The sequence below is a fragment of the Lepidochelys olivacea genome, assembly GCF_965140295.1.
Source record: "Lepidochelys olivacea isolate rLepOli2 genome assembly, chromosome: 5".
Lineage (NCBI taxonomy): Eukaryota > Metazoa > Chordata > Testudines > Cheloniidae > Lepidochelys > Lepidochelys olivacea.
In genome coordinates this window covers 113,599,674-113,615,569 of record NC_140415.1, presented here as the reverse complement: position 1 = coordinate 113,615,569, position 15,896 = coordinate 113,599,674, and the positions used below count along the sequence as shown (strand labels likewise).

Genomic DNA, 15,896 nt, shown 5'->3' with positions numbered 1-15,896 from the left:
TACCAGGTCTTGTTTCTATACTGAAGCCAATGGGGCCCTCAAGGACTAATGGTATGCCAGGCATCAGGTTATAAAGTTAAGCTGGTTTCAAGTCAGAACACAGAAAACATTTTAAATTTAGAAGGATTCTGATTCTGTGGGCTCTTAAAGGTCAGACATCTGGACCAAATTTCATCAAATTAAAAACAGAATAAAATATTGTGGTCAATCAGAGTGATTTTAAAATGAAACATGAAAAGATTCAGCCCCAAATAATTCAACTTGGAAAAGTTATAAATAGTAGAAAAGACAGGTTGCGGGTGGAAATCTCTTTTCAATCTTAAATTCAGCTTTGCTAGCAAAGTGCTGTAACATCTGCACTTTAACTGAAAAAATGAAAATGCAATGTTCTTGATCCTATTGGGAGGAACCTAGGATAAGGCAAGACATGCAACCAGCTCCAACTATCCAAGTGTAAATACATCCATCTAAAGACAATCAAAGATTAGTCTTATGGTAGGCAACAATGAAATCAAAAGTTATTTGTAACCTTTAGGTCACCTCAACCCTTTTGTTACATCTTTGAACATAGGAGATCTACAATTCAATTTACGTCATAAATTCAGTGACGGACAGATTGCTTTTTCTGTTCGAGGAAACAATGTTGCATTCACCATGAATTGACATGTATGCAGCTGTGATTCTGACTCTTTCAGAAACAAAGCACAGCACTTTACTACATCAAATATGCATTTTAAAAGCTTTTTTCTACCTGTTCTGAATTTTTATTTCAGACTGCTGATTGGAAGGGATGGGGGGGAACAGCTTTTCAACATTTTAACACAATAAAAACAAAAATGGTGAATAGTTATGGAAAATACAGAAGAGTCAAATCATTCACTGAAAAGAAATTAAGGAGGCTAAGGAGGAAAAAAAATTAACATATCAGAAAGTACTGACACATACAACGATAAATAAGCTCTTTCGTTGTTTCCACCCCAGGCTTTTTAAGACGACTTGCAAAAGTGACATTGATCTCAAAATTTTATAGCCAATTTCTTTCCTCTATTCTGTTGACTTTGTTGCTGAAATTCTGTTCCACTTAATTTTAAAATATTCTTTTTATATTGAACACCCTTTAATATTGAACACCCTTACTACTACTGCACTTTTCCCAGTCTCATAAGGTTTAGCAGCGATCTGGTGAAATATAAATCAAACAGAATAAACCCACAATGAAAAAAATTTTATTTGTGTTTGTTTATTTATTCTAGTTTATTTAGTGGTCAGAAAACTAGACTGTATACATCCATCCAAGATAAGCTATATAAACTCGGGCCAGTAAGCCATCTGGCTGCAATATGAGATGCACAATATATAAAGCTTGATAAACTTTCAAAATGTGTTATCACCACAGGTGTTCTCTCAATCCCAAGAATAATAAAATTACTCTTAAATACACCCTTCATGCATTTATATATCCTAGCTTTATCATACAGGTTACCAATACAGAAATACAAATTGTTCATTTCCATAACAAAAACATGAAACACTTAAATTTTGTTGTAAGCTATTCCAAAGAATATATATCTTAGATTCTGATGTACATTTGCACTTACAGTGAAACATTCACAAATAGGGATGTAATCAGTCATCAGATACATGGGAAAGATGTATTTCTATCTAAATCAGTGGTCACCAACTAGTCAATCATGATCGACTGGTCGATCCTGGAGACTCTCCAAGTCAATCGCAATCTCTGGTGGTGCAGCAGGGCCTGCCCCAGCCCCACACCATAACCAGAAGCAGCCAGCATGCCCCGTGGGAGGAGTAGAGGTCTCCGTGCGCTGTTCCTCTCTGCGAGCACCTCCCCCGCAGCTCCCATTGGCTGGGAACGGGGAACTGTGGCCAATGGGAGCTCCGGGGGCAGTGCGAGGAGCCACGTGCCCCCCCCCAAGGGCCACAGGGAGACTTTGGCCCCTTCCAGGAGCAGCATGGGGCTGGGGCAGGCAGGAAGCCTGCCTTAGCCCCACTGCACCACCAACTGGGAGCTGCCCAAGGTAAGTGCCGCCTGGCAGAAGCCCTCACTCCAACCCCCGTCCTGGAGCCGGCATCCCATACCCCTTCCTTCACTCCATACCTCCTGCCCCAGCCCTGACCATCTCAGAGCCAGCACCCCATACCCCCCTCCTGCATCCTAACACTCCGCCCCAGCCCAGAGTCCCCTCCTGCACCCAATCTCCCTCCCAGAGTCTACTTGCCTCACCCCGTCCTGCACCACAACCCTCTGACACAGACCAGAGCCCGCAACCCCTCCCAAACCCCAACCTCCTGCCCCAGCACGGTGAAAGTGAGTGAGGGGGGGAGAGTAAGCGACAGAGGCGGGGGGATGGAGTGAGCGGGGCGGGGTCTCATGGAAGGAGCGGGGTAGATCCTGGGTTGCCCTTAAATTCAAAAAAGTGATCTTGGGGGTAAAAAGGTTGGAGACCACTGATCCACATTGACAACGTCTACAACGCTGCCCCAAAAAATCCTCACCTGCCACTAAAATTCATCCATTCAGGCCTGAGTTAACATATAGGTTTTACAATATGACCTGAAAGTCATCAAAACCAGGCTCTGTTTCAGAATTGAAGGCCCTCCTCGGGGAATGCCTGATCCCAGACCATGGACATGCCAATCTAGGACATCCAACTAAAGTGCCAAAGCCGATTCCAATTTATGAACTGTTGAACAGTGCTGAGCATCCTGAAGCGCCAACTGATTTTAAAGTCAAAACACATACTTAAGCATTTTAAATATGGACAATGAACTTTAAGCACCTTTAAAAAAAAAAATCTTTGCTTTGGTCTTTAACCATCATCAGAAGGACTTCATTGACCAAAGAGACTAGTGAAGTCTACATAATCATGTTTAAAACCATACTGAAAAGGGTCAAGGAACTCCTAACTCCAATACCAGAGGGAAGGGTAGGGTATAAAAATGTAAGTACTTACATATTATCATGGAGATCAAATGAACAGCTTTTATGCATCTGTCAGAATACAGATGTTAAGGACAGTGCAGCATACCTAATCCTGCCTCAGCACAGGGCGGGTTAGGGGAGAAGGGGGACTAGATGATTTCTTGAGGTCCCTTCCAACCCTACATGTCTAGGATTCTATGATTTAAAAACAGAAAAATCTCATTCATTTTTCTTTCATCTGTTTCAGGAGAAACAGGCTGATTAGTTTATAGCAGTAGACTAGACTATAGGAAATTAATAGAGCCATAGCTACATTGCCACAACCTCCCTAATAATTTTCCTCAAAAGACGACAAAATTGGAGACAAAGAAATAATTGGTGAGAGTGTCAAACGTTAAAGAAACAAAAAACAAAAACAATTGCAAGACATCAGGATCTTCAATTTCCTTCTAAGAATTCTTCATAGTGTGATGTTACCACAATAGATAGGCCATAATAAGTTGGTTTTAGTCAATAGAAAATATCACTAAGCCCTAAAGTTTATTTAACCTGTACTATAATTTTTAAAAGATGCCAGAAAAGATGACAATAATTGTTTATTTCACATTTTGGTGCTTCATCAATCCTCCAATGATTTTTGCATTGAACATTTTTGCATACCTGACAGCGCACTACATGAGTATTGTTAAAATAAGGTTACCCACCAGGAGTTATTGGATACACTCTCACTTTTCTTTAGGAAAGAAAGTCTTGTGACAGTTTCACATTAACCTCAAGTGCAACACAGTAGTTACAAGCTGGAAATATAGTATAGGAGTTGATAAAATTGTGCAACTAAAAATGTAAACTAAAAACTGACAAGTCTTTGAATTTTTTTTAAAAAGCGTTCGTTCCTCATGTACAGAAGGGCTTTAAGCCAAAACCCAGAATCTCAACACACTGAACTCCTATGTATTCAAAATTTAGATCCATTTTTTTCCATTTGAATCTACCTCTTCAAGAAATTAACCAGCAGCAACAAAAGCCTGCTGCAATACACTGGCTGAGTCTACAAGACTTGATTTGTCATGATGCCTAGTTTCAGTTCTTAATTAGTTTAAACAGCTTTAAAATTACTGTTAAACATCACCTTCCACACTCTGTCAGCACCTATAATTCTTTGGAAGTCCTTCTCTCCCCTGAGGAGAGGGAAGCTCTACATTCTTGTAGCAGTTCTAACCATCCCATCTCACACTAATTTACATCATCATAATTTTAGCCAAAGAGGTTTCAGAGCTGGACAACACCACTATAGCTGGCTAGGGACAAAGAAACTGGGAATTAAGTGTTCTCCATCTGCATACAAAAATCCTAACTACTGCTAAGCTGCTAATTAATTTTCCAAAGTTCAGCCACATCTATCCCTATATAGCTCTCTCCTGATGAAAACTACTATGTCAACAGTTTTCTTTCTTGGTCATAAAAAGGAGTTTCCGTAGTATTATGGGATTTTACAAGACCAAGATCCATGTCTGGGAAAGCAGATATAGTGGTGGCCACTAGCAAGTCAACATTTACTCAGTGTTACTATAGAGCTAGCTGAAATCTTAAAGCATTTCCCTGTGCTAATATTACAGCATTGCAGATACCTCTGTGTAGTAATTTTGGGGACATATGGACTATTTTTATGTGACACCCAATTTATCAAGAGAAGGAGATAGAAAGGAAACATAATTAGATAGAAAAAACAAAGCTGTGTCCAGCGGTTTAGGGTCACAAGTGAGAGAAAGGCCATCTAGTTTGTATTCAGCTAATCATCACTAAAGGGGATCTCACCATAGTATCCAGGTGCATAATAAAGTTTCAGTGTATTCACACACACAAATTAGGACCAAAATGCTCCCCACACTGCGTTCTTGATATGTTTTCCTAGGTGGGATCAGTTTGATGATAGACTTCAAAGAGCCCAATGCCTGGCCAGCCACAGTTCAGTTCTACTACTAAGGGAAGTCCTGCGCAAAGAAGGCTTGACACTGTATTCTAAAAGCAGCAAGACTTGGTCACAGATCTCCAGTGGTAAGTGATTCCATGACCTAGGAGCTTCCATCAAAAATGCCCAGTCCCAGGTTAACTGGAGTTTCCCCTAAGATGATCAGTCTCAGCTTCACCATCTCTGTTGATTGTAGTTGTTGTGACATGTCATGGAGAGAGAGATGGGCTGAGAGATATTCCACTTCTAGCATATTCAAGGTTTTAAAATATCATCACCAAGACCTTGAAATAATTCCAGAATTATATTAGGAGCTACTGAAGACTGCTGAGCACTGAAGCCATAAACTTGTTTATATGCCCTACTGATGAGATGAGATGTTATGTAATATATCAACTGCAGTGTGATACCCTCAGACCCCAATACTCACCACTGTCAATTAGGATACGTTTTGTACAACGTATGCCTTGTGAGGTATCATTCTAAATGTCTTGATCTGCTAGACAGTAATATCTCATTGGATTGTATGTGCTATCATCGTATGTGAAGCTATGAAGTTTGGCTATGTATGTGTTACTGAAACATGTTGTGAGGCTGAAAACACCCACAAGCAGCCTTTCAGGTACAACAGTAAAAAGGCCAAACAATGTTAATGGCTTATCGAGGAAATGCACACAAGCACAAGGATTAGCCCAGGAAATGTGTACAACAGAAACCTCTCAGAGATAGCACTACACAATGGGAACTGTTTGACCCAGGTCACAGCAAAAGAGCTTTCTAGCAAGTGGAAAAAAGACATAAAAGGGGGACAATGACATCATGATGGGACTTCACTCTCCCTACAACAACACACCTGGAAACACCTGAGGGGCAAGGACTGAACTGTGGGAAGTGATGGTCCCAGGCTAGAGGGATTTCTAGCCTGTGTATGAAAACCTGGAAAACCCAAGCTGCAGAGCCAAGGCAGCTTGTGCCTTAGGAAACTGCCAGCCTGTTTGTCACACAGGGTGAGAATTTGCTAATTCATATCCTACCTATCTAGTGTGTTGAGCTCAGTTTGCGGTTTTGTTTATTTACTAAGGTAATCTGCTTTGATCTGTTTGCCATCACTTATAATCACTTAAAATCTATCCTTTTGTATTTAATAAATTTGCTTTTGTTTTGTCTAAAATCAGTGTGTGGAAATTATAACTTGCGGCAGAAAGCTGTTGCATATCTCTCTCCACATTGAGGGAGGGGGCGAATTTTATGAGCTTACGCTGTACAATTCCTTGTGCAGTGCAAGATGGTATAATTCTGGTTTTACACTCCAGAGGGGGGAGCGTGCCTTAGCAACTGGGAGATGCCTTAGCTGAGCTTTCCCATGCAGAGCTGATCTCAGCACCTGTGTGAAGCTGCAGCTGGGTGTGTCCCTATCTATGTGTATGCTGGTGAAAGAGCAAGTCTGGAGAGCTTTGCAACTTATCACAGCACCACAGTGGGAAAGGGAGCCCAGGCTGATGGGTCAGGCAGGCTCAGCGGTACTCCAGTTCCGGGTGGAACCCTGGGGGGAACCTGTCATATGCAGCTTCTAGCCTTTGCCATCAGACCCAGACAAAAATACGCTGCAGTAGGCCAACCAATAAGTGACAACTGTGTTATGACTGTGATAACATTTCAATATTCTGGCTATATGAAAGTGCAGAACAACAACAAAAATCACTCTAGTATTGCTGCTATCTAGACCATCTGGAACAGCTGATGAACCAACAGGTCCCCTAAACCAGTGGTTCTCAAAACCGGTCCGCCGCTTGTTCAGGGAAAGCCCCTGGCGGGCCGGACTGGTTTGTTTACCTGCCGTGTCCGCAGGTTCAGCCGATCACGGCTCCCACTGGCCGCGATTCGCCGCTCCAGGCCAATGGGAGCTGTGGGAAGCGGTGTGGGCCAGGGGACACGCTGGCCGCCCTTCCCGCAGCCCCCATTGGCCTGGAGCGGCGAACCGCAACCAGTGGGAGCCGCGATCGGCCGAACCTGCAGAAGCGGCAGGTAAACAAACTGGTCCGGCCCGCCAGGGGCTTTCCCTGAACAAGCGGCGAACCAGCTTTGAGGACCACTGCCCTAGACTGCAAACGTGAGTAACAAAAGGCAGGTATCAGAGAGGAAGGTATCAATTCCAACACTTCTTTTGGTTGCTTCACCCAGAACCACTTCCTTCTTAGCTGTACTGACCATTTTTTCTAATCTAACTTCCAGTGGTACAACTGGATGGACTGGGTAAACATCTTTCTTGTAGTAAGAAGGACCCTCAAAATTATTCTCTCTCTCTCACAGGTAAACTACAGTCCAGGTATGAAAATCTATGTGGTCTAAGTGAATCAGTGTCATCTGATGACTAACATTTAAAATGGCATAGGGCTCTTCTGTACCCCATAGCTATGTTACATGGGCATTACCACTGGGATCCTGATTCATCACCACTTCAGACAGTTACGTTCTGCCAACCTAGATTTCCCGGTAATTTCAACTATTTCACAGCATTCTTCATTTCGTATCCTACCACTGTCACATGTTGGCAAGAAAGGAAATTTTCCTCTGGTCAAGAGGAAGGTGCAGACTAAAAGTGCTTTGGGAATCTGAAAGACTCTATATATGTAAAGTATTGTTGCAAAACTCACCAAGAGAGCACTATGTTGCCTGGAAAACAATTATTCACTTATTACAAAATTAAATATAACAAAATAACATAACCCTGATAAATAGCATTGTATATGAATTTAAACAAATGGCAAAAGCTCTATAGTTACCATAAAAAAAATCCAGTTTTTGTCAATCATATTATTACACCTTAATGGCAGCAAGCATTTTATGCATGTATCAGAAAAGCTGAGTCTTGGTAAAGGCTCTAGTAACTGCATGCAACTATTATTATTGTGGGACCATATTCCAGGGGCTCTACAGATCCCCAGTTCTGGAAGCACTACAGCACACAGATGCTAGCTCTATATCTTTTGTGGACTAGTGAGTATAAAATGAGTAACTCTCTAGGATTCTCTCCCAGGCATCCAATGTCTCCTCTTTTAAGTACCTCCTATTCTTTCAGGGATTACTATGCATTTCTTCCATTAAGCTCAGTCAAGTCTTCTATTCTGCTTTCTCCATTTAAAGGAAGGGGCTGATGTTATTGAAACATTTTGACCAAGGGTTGAAACCTTTGCTTTTAGGATGACTACTACTCATTAGCTAATGTAAATTCTCCTTTAGCCCCAGTGGCAGAATGACTGTTTTTTGTATCAGAGGGTTAGTAAATACTTATATGTGCAAGTTTTTGTCATTTCAAAACAATGATTATTAAAACACATACACTCCGCACACATGAAACTCACCTGACTGCATACAAATCCCGAACAGCTTCATCTCCACTTTTTCCCACCGTAATGGCCTGCATCTGTAGTAATTTCCCAATAATTTTTACCAAACCATGTACATTTCTGTTGAAACACAATGAATATATAACGTTATCATCATCTAAAGGACAGTGGATTGATTGACCCTTCCATGAGAAGTATGATCTAGTTATCCAAGCACAAAACTGAGATCTCAGATCTCCTGAGTTCTACTCCCTGAGCTGACAGTTACTGCCTCGAAGGCAAGTCACTTAACCTATGAGCAAAATAGAGATATTACTTACCTATAATCGAGATCAATAACAGATAACAGATCAATCCATGTCTGTGAAGCAGTTTGAAGATGAAAACCCTTCCAAATGCACTAATTTACTATTACTAATTTACTCTAATGCAGTATTTTTATCATATTAAAACCAACACAGGTTCCTGACTGCAAGAATAAAAAAGGTAAATATGCACAGATTTTACCATGCAACTCTGATTATCAAGTGTCATACATCTAAATCCCCCACACTGAAAATTAACTACAAAGAGAATCTCAGGACAATGGGTTTGCTCTTCTGACTTTTGACTGGAGCAGAAAGGGGGCCCTTCCATGAAATTGCTTTATCTCCTTCTTCCCACCTTACCTCATTTACTATTCATGAAAACCTAGGAGCAGCAATAGGATTTCTGGAAGTTTTATAGGATTCCCTATAATCTTCAAAAGCCTCTTGAGAGGCTCTAACAGAAGCTACTGCAGTCCAGACAGAGGAAAAACAAATACACTGGCTGGGCAATCAGAAATTTTTGCTAGACCATGATTTCAATAGTCCATTGGCGGAGTTCTGCAGAGGGGCAGTCCTGAGTGTTTTGTTTACTTCTTTGTAATTAATACCTTGTAATTAATTTTTTGTTCCAGAGCTTCCAAAACCAGAACATACTAGGAACAACCTGATTCCACCTCAGGTAAATAGCATGAATTTTAAGTCCTTGGTTAAAATAAAGTAGAGGAGAAAAAGATGCCATTATTTTTAAAAATGAATAAGCAACACTTCAGGGTGCTCTAAATACACCTTAAAAGCTTCGCATTGGGTTTGCCCCAACTTTATTTCAGTTATTACAAAATGAGTACATATCCACTGGCAGAAAGAGAAGGGATAGCAACTCATTACATGAATGAAAAGCCTAACAGAAAGAGAAAAGGAATAAAATGACATTAAGACATGGGGAGAAATTCCTTTAAACAACAAATGGGGTGGGCAGGAAAAGAAAACCAACAGCCACATATTTTATGATGGTCTTTCTCCTTTTTTCACTGGGAGCAGTATATCTAAGCAAGTCACTTAATCTGTATCTCAATTTCCCAGTCTGTGAAATACGAACCAGTAGAAGCACCTAATCATCAGGCAGATTTACCTCATTTGATTCTGATCACATTTATACAGTGCTCATGCATAGCTCTCAAAGGTGCCTTGAAGAAGGCAAGTAAACACTACTATTCTTATTTTACAGATGTGGAAACTGAGGTACAGTAACATGAAGTGACTTGTACAAGGAACATTATGCTCTACACTTGCTACTGTAAATTGGCTCTTAATGGACCTTTGCACATCAGTTTCATTGACACCCACAGGACTTGCGTACACAAGAAAGTTGAACATACATAGCTATCTATTTAACTAAATCGGTACATCTTTCTCATGTTGGCAAGACCTCAAAACATAATCAGCCTCCACTGATGGGATAATACAACTTATCTTACAGGGAATTTATGGGCTTGATTAATATATACAAAGGCTTTGAGATTCATCAATAAAAGGAGTTATATTAAGGACAAACTATCATCATCTCTACAATGCAATAATCCTAAATCCATGTCATTCCGAAGAAGAAATCAGAAACATGCAAAATCACTTGATTGCTACATCTTTATTATTTTCATCAACACGGACAACCATTTCAAAATGAATGCTCAGCATAAGTTTATACAACAATTGGTGGGAGTCACTGGCATGAGGTTCTAAAATTTCAGACTCTCCAGAGTGGATTCCTTACCCAAGAATTTACACTGATCTCCAAGATGCAAAGTACAGTGAGTAGTCCATCTCTTCCCACAGATGTGTCTTCTGCACTCCTGCAAAAGGTACTATTAAACGTTGCGCAGTTCATTATTGATAGACTGCTGTTGCTAGGTATTTTGGTTTGGTTTGGTTTTTTTTTTAAAGTAAATGGTCCAGTTCTAAGATGTTTGTAATCATTAAAATTACAGGCTGTCATGACTCCTCAGCATCAAAACATTGAAAACCTTACTATAGGAGAGGTTACAGCTTTATTCACAATCCTGTTGCCAGGCAACAGAAAGAGATGACTGCAGTAGGCTTCTGGAAGTTGGTATACTAGCTGGCAGATATGGGGTGGAGGGAGGGTCAATTTTTGGAACGTTTGGCCTTAGGGAAAATTCAGCATGGTTAACTTACTAACGCATAAAGAACAGGAGTACTTGTGGCACCTTAGAGACTAACTAATTTATTAGAGCATAAGCTTTTGTGGGCTACAGCCCACTTCATCAGCTGCATAGAATGGAACATATAGTAAGTGTGTATGTGTGTATATATATATATATATACATACACACACAGAACGAGGAAGTTGCCATACAAATTGTAAGAGGCTAATTAATTAAGATGAGCTATTATCAGCAGAAGAAAAAAAAACTTTTGTAGTGATAATCAAGATGGCCCATTTAGACAGTTGACAATAAGGTGTGACAATACTTAACATGGGGAAATAGATTCAATATGTGGAATGACCCAGCCACTCCCAGTCTCTATTCAAACCCAAGTTAATAGTATCTAGTTTGCATATTAATTCAAGCTCAGCAGTTTCTCACTGGAAGCTTTTGAAGCTGTTTTTGAAGCTTTTCTATTGCAAAATTGCCACCCTTAAATCTTTTACTGAGTGGCCAGAGAGGTTGAAGTGTTCTCCTACAGGTTTTTGAATGTTAGGATTCCTGATATCAGATTTGTGTCCATTTATTCTTTTGCGTAGAGACTGTCCGGTTTGGCCAATGTACATGGCAGAGGGGCATTGCTGGCACATGATGGCATATATCACATTGGTAGATGTGCAGGTGAACGAGCCTCTGGTGTCTAACGCATGTCTAACGCATGTCATTCAATCAAAGAAGAGTAACTATGAAGTGATTGAGCAAAACAAAACAGCAAGCCTCACTCTTCATAACAAAATATCAATATCCAGTCCTAGCTCCCACCTGGAATTGGGGGAGGGACGTGTGTTAGGTGTGTATGTAACTGATGAACTAAGCCAAAAGATCTCCTCACTAAATTATGCAAGGAGGAAGGTTCTGTTCTCACTGTCTGCATTAATCCTAATGTGAGAAAAATCATTTAAAAGACTTTTCCTCTGCAAACAAGTGTTTATTTACAATAATTTCCAAAATATGTAACAATAATGGCAAAGATTCATAGACTTTAAGGCCAGAAGGGACCATTACGATCATCTAGTCTGACCTCCTGCACTATACAAGCCATCGAATTTCATCCATTATTGGGGCAGATCCTCAGATGGTGTAAATTAATGCAACTCCACTGAAGTTAATGGAGCTATGACAATTTGCACCAGTTAAGGAGCTGCGCCATTGTCTTTATGCTGAGAAACAGGGCATGGAAGCCTGCGATAACAAATATTCCTTGTAAGAGTGATATTCTTAGGAAAGTTAAAGATACTTCAGGACAGTCCATGAAGTAAATATTATCTTTTTCTAAATAGTACTATGTAATATCAAAGGGTCTAATTCCTAATGATTGTTCTGTGAAGCATTAATCAGTCTCTCTCAAGAGTGTTTTCTAAAGAAAAAACTGCCCGTTTTAGATTTCTATGTAAAAAGTACTGTTAAAAAACCCCATGAGATGAAATTCCATAGGAGTATTCTGTAAGGGAGGTAGTCTTAAAGGATCAGAGGAAATCAGCAGAGCTTTAAAACTGACTGACAGGGAAACTTATGGGGAAGCGAGGATGATAATTTGAATGTGAAATGATTAGGTGTCACATGCAAAATATTAAATCATGTGAGTTCTGGAGTGCCAACCCAGAATACAGGTTGTCCTTCATGGCATATGAAATAGGTAGCACAGCAGAAAGATGAGCAGGTATGCTAAACCCCCCGCCAAGGTCATTGTAGAACAGGGGTTCTCGAACTGGGGATCATTACCCCTCAGGAAATCACGAGGTTATTATGTGGGGGATCGCGAGTTGTCAGCTTATGCCCCCAAATCTCGCTTTGTCTCCAGCATTTATAATAGTGTTAAACATTAAAAAAAAAAAATTTTAAGGGGGGGTCGCACTGAGAGGTTTTCTGTGTGAAAGGGGTCACCAATGCAAAAGTTTGAGAACCACTGTTGTAGAAGATGCAGAGAGTTGCTGAGGGCAGAACGTAGTCTTCTCCACTGTCACAACACACACCTGCTTTAAACAGAAGTGGAAGGAGCCCAGCAGTTTTAATGACCTTTCTGCTGTGCTGCCACTGACGGTCAACTTCGTATTTACATGCCTTTAAAGACACAGTGCACTCAAGCCCCACAACAAATCTGAATAAAAAACTGGCAGGGAACAGGATGAAGGAACGGCTTGCCATGGTCCTGGGAGGGTCAAAAAGAGATTAATGTTAAAATGAACCAGGATGAAAAGGCTAGGTTAGTCAGTCATTACTCCCTGTGGCTGAAAACATTTTAAACCCATATACCCCTTGTGGTTCGGCAAAACATATACTGTTTTGCAAATCATAGTGGATGTGGTTTGAATTCTTGGAGTCAGAGGGAAAATGTAAAAATATACTAGATTTTTATATATTATATGGGTTTCATGGGTAAACTGCCAACATAGCCAGTGGTTAACATATCAATCATCTGAGATACAAGTCACAGGCATGGATCTGTTTCACAGGCAGGGTGAACAGAGTGGTGTGAAAACGATAGCACAGTTAAAGTCGTTTGAAATACCCTAACTCAACTTTCTCACACATTTGTTTTTAACGTTAACCTTGACTTTGAATGTCCTGGTTTACACACATTTTCTAAAGTACAAAATTTGATTACAATTATATTCTCCTTAAATTATTAGTACTGTAGCAAACTCACAGCCATATAGGAATTTCACAGTTGTCACTAGCCTGCTAACCACAACTAATGAAAACTTCATAGCAGCAGCAGGGATAGGACTGAGATCCTCATGCTCCAAAAGCACACCTACGGCTTATTAGCTATGACACATAGCTGAACTGTTCTGCTTCTATCCTGTAGAGGGCAACATGTGCACACACTAGCCAGTTTCCTGCAATACAGATTTACAATACTTTTGTCCGGGAATTCCAATCAAAATATTGTAAACCTGGTCTAAAGCAGGCATCCTCGTAGCAAGTTTTCAGAGTAATCTGATTTTGAATTATCTGCTGGGAATGACTGAAATGTAATTTTTAAAAACAAAACTGCATTTTTTTTAAATCAGCTGAATTACTCAAAAATGGTTCAGCTGAGTTTACACGAACTTAAAATCACCTTTGGCTGAAGTTAAGCACAAGAAATTTCATCCTAGACCTAATTTAGTGAAAGTTAGAAGGGGTTAGTTACAAATATGTTTTGAATGGCATAGTTCCTGCAACCTTGACTATGGGGTCACTACCATGACCCCATAATACAGCACAGGTGTAGCATCAATTAGCAGCTCTGAGCAAGAAAATATACTAGTGTTTTCTATGCAGAAAGGTTTAGTGCTAAAAACCAAACACTTGCCATAAGTCAGCAGACAGAATAGTATCTCACTGAGTTTGGCAATGCGACTTTAGTCTCCTTCGTAAGAAGACTAACAAAATACATCTTCAAACATTATTACACTCATGTACTTGACTACATTCAGATGTTTTTATGTGTAGGCTTTTTATGATGCTCAGCAGTATAATATCTATGCACTACACAACACATTTATCCCCGAACACCCTTGAGAGATGCTAAGTGTTATTATTCCCATTTTACAGAGCAAGTAACACAATGAGGTTAATTGATTTGCCCTTAGTTGCACAGTGAATCTGCAGCAGCACTGGGACCAGAAACCAGCTCTCCTGCATCCCCATCAATATTTTCAGACAAGATCCTAAACATTCCAGTGGGACTATTCATATACACAAAATTACTCTCATACATGAAATAAATGGGACTACCCACATGGGTCAAATTACATAGGAGCGTTATTGTTTGCAGAACTGCTGCATTAGACATCTCTAAGAAAAAACCTGTCAGATATCCCTTTCCTTGTTTTCTACCCTACCTTGACCTCATCCTGATTTGTAGTTCCCACATCAAGAAATCACGTCTTTGCAATTGTTTTTCCTACTTTTAATTAATCTGTTTATTAAAATGCTACAAGACATGCGGATTCTCTATATTTGAAATTCAGTTGAATAAAAGCTGAAATGGGAGGGGAAAGTATGTGTACTATGTTTAATTAGATGGTGATTAAAAAAAAAATCAGTCTTTTTACATCAATAAGCAAGGCTCCAAACCTGCAGAGTGTTACTATGGGCTCAGCTTTATGCACTGAAGTCCCAATAAATCCGTGCAACTACTTCAAGTGCATAAAGTACTCACAAACAAAAGGCCCCAAATACTGTAAATGAATGTTACCTGGCAGAGGGAATCAGGTTGAGAGCTGTATTGAGAACATAACTGAACTCTGCATAATCCTGTGCAACAAGGGCCACCAGGCCTTCGCAGCAGGCCATCCGCACAACCACATTCTCACTGCAGCACTTCTCCCAGAGCAAGTTCAAAGCAGGAGTCTGAAATAAAAAGCATGGGGAACAAGCGTTTAGGATGCTGACAGAAGTTAAATACTGTTCACTCTAAGTATTCTATTAGACAAAACCCTGCCTGAAATCCTTTTCCCAGAGCTGTAGCTTAAAGTAGAGAGTAGGTGAAACTAAGATCAGGTTCTCTGCTTTCTTTGGGCATTACTGTATTTAGTAAACACAAAGGCAAGACAAAACCAACCAAACCTCTGTTATCCAATGAAGCTGCCAAAGCAGGTCATTTATAAAAATCTCTTACTTTCTGTTAAAAAACACACAAAAACTTCAAACTTCAAAGCAACATTGTCATGTTAATGTCTTAAACATTTTCCTTACCTACGTTATTACTACTACCTTAGATTACTAAATCTGAAAGTTTTGATAGTCTGAGATACTTTTTGCTACCAATGCAGTTTGTTTTCCCATGAGAAATTTCAAATTAATAATCTCTGTTCAAAATTTATTGTTGGAAGCAATATTTTCCCATGAAAAGTTTCAGTTCGGTTCCCAGGCGGGGGCCATGGACAGGTTCCATTATGGATAAGGAGGGAGTGGGGGGAAATGATGGAAAAAGTTTGGGGACCACTGCTTTAAGAATTGCTGCATTTCCAAATGCCTGAATTTGCTATAGACAGGCAATAATCTCTCTGTAGAACTGAAGTGACTTAAAATTCTTTCAACCTTAAGCAAAATGTGTTCTTAACCTGGAGTTGTGAATACAGGGAAGCTTGATCCAAAATCCACTGACTTCATTGT

At 40.1% G+C, this 15,896-nt stretch overlaps 1 protein-coding gene across 4 annotated transcripts in view; it reads right to left on the bottom strand.

Annotated features, from left to right (window-relative positions):
* FOCAD (focadhesin) overlaps positions 1 to 15,896 on the bottom strand; it is a 199,783-nt gene that overhangs the window by 166,163 nt on the left and 17,724 nt on the right. For 3 of the 4 annotated variants that reach the window (XM_084627726.1, XM_084627728.1, XM_084627727.1), the window contains exons 4-5: positions 14,977 to 15,131; positions 8,276 to 8,380 (exon numbers count right to left, since the gene is read on the bottom strand). In XM_084627726.1, the coding sequence (XP_084483852.1) occupies positions 8,276 to 8,380; positions 14,977 to 15,131 (260 nt within the window). Of the gene's footprint in view, positions 1 to 8,275; positions 8,381 to 10,336; positions 10,402 to 14,976; positions 15,132 to 15,896 lie in introns of those variants that run through there. The other variant, XM_084627729.1, reaches the window with a different exon arrangement.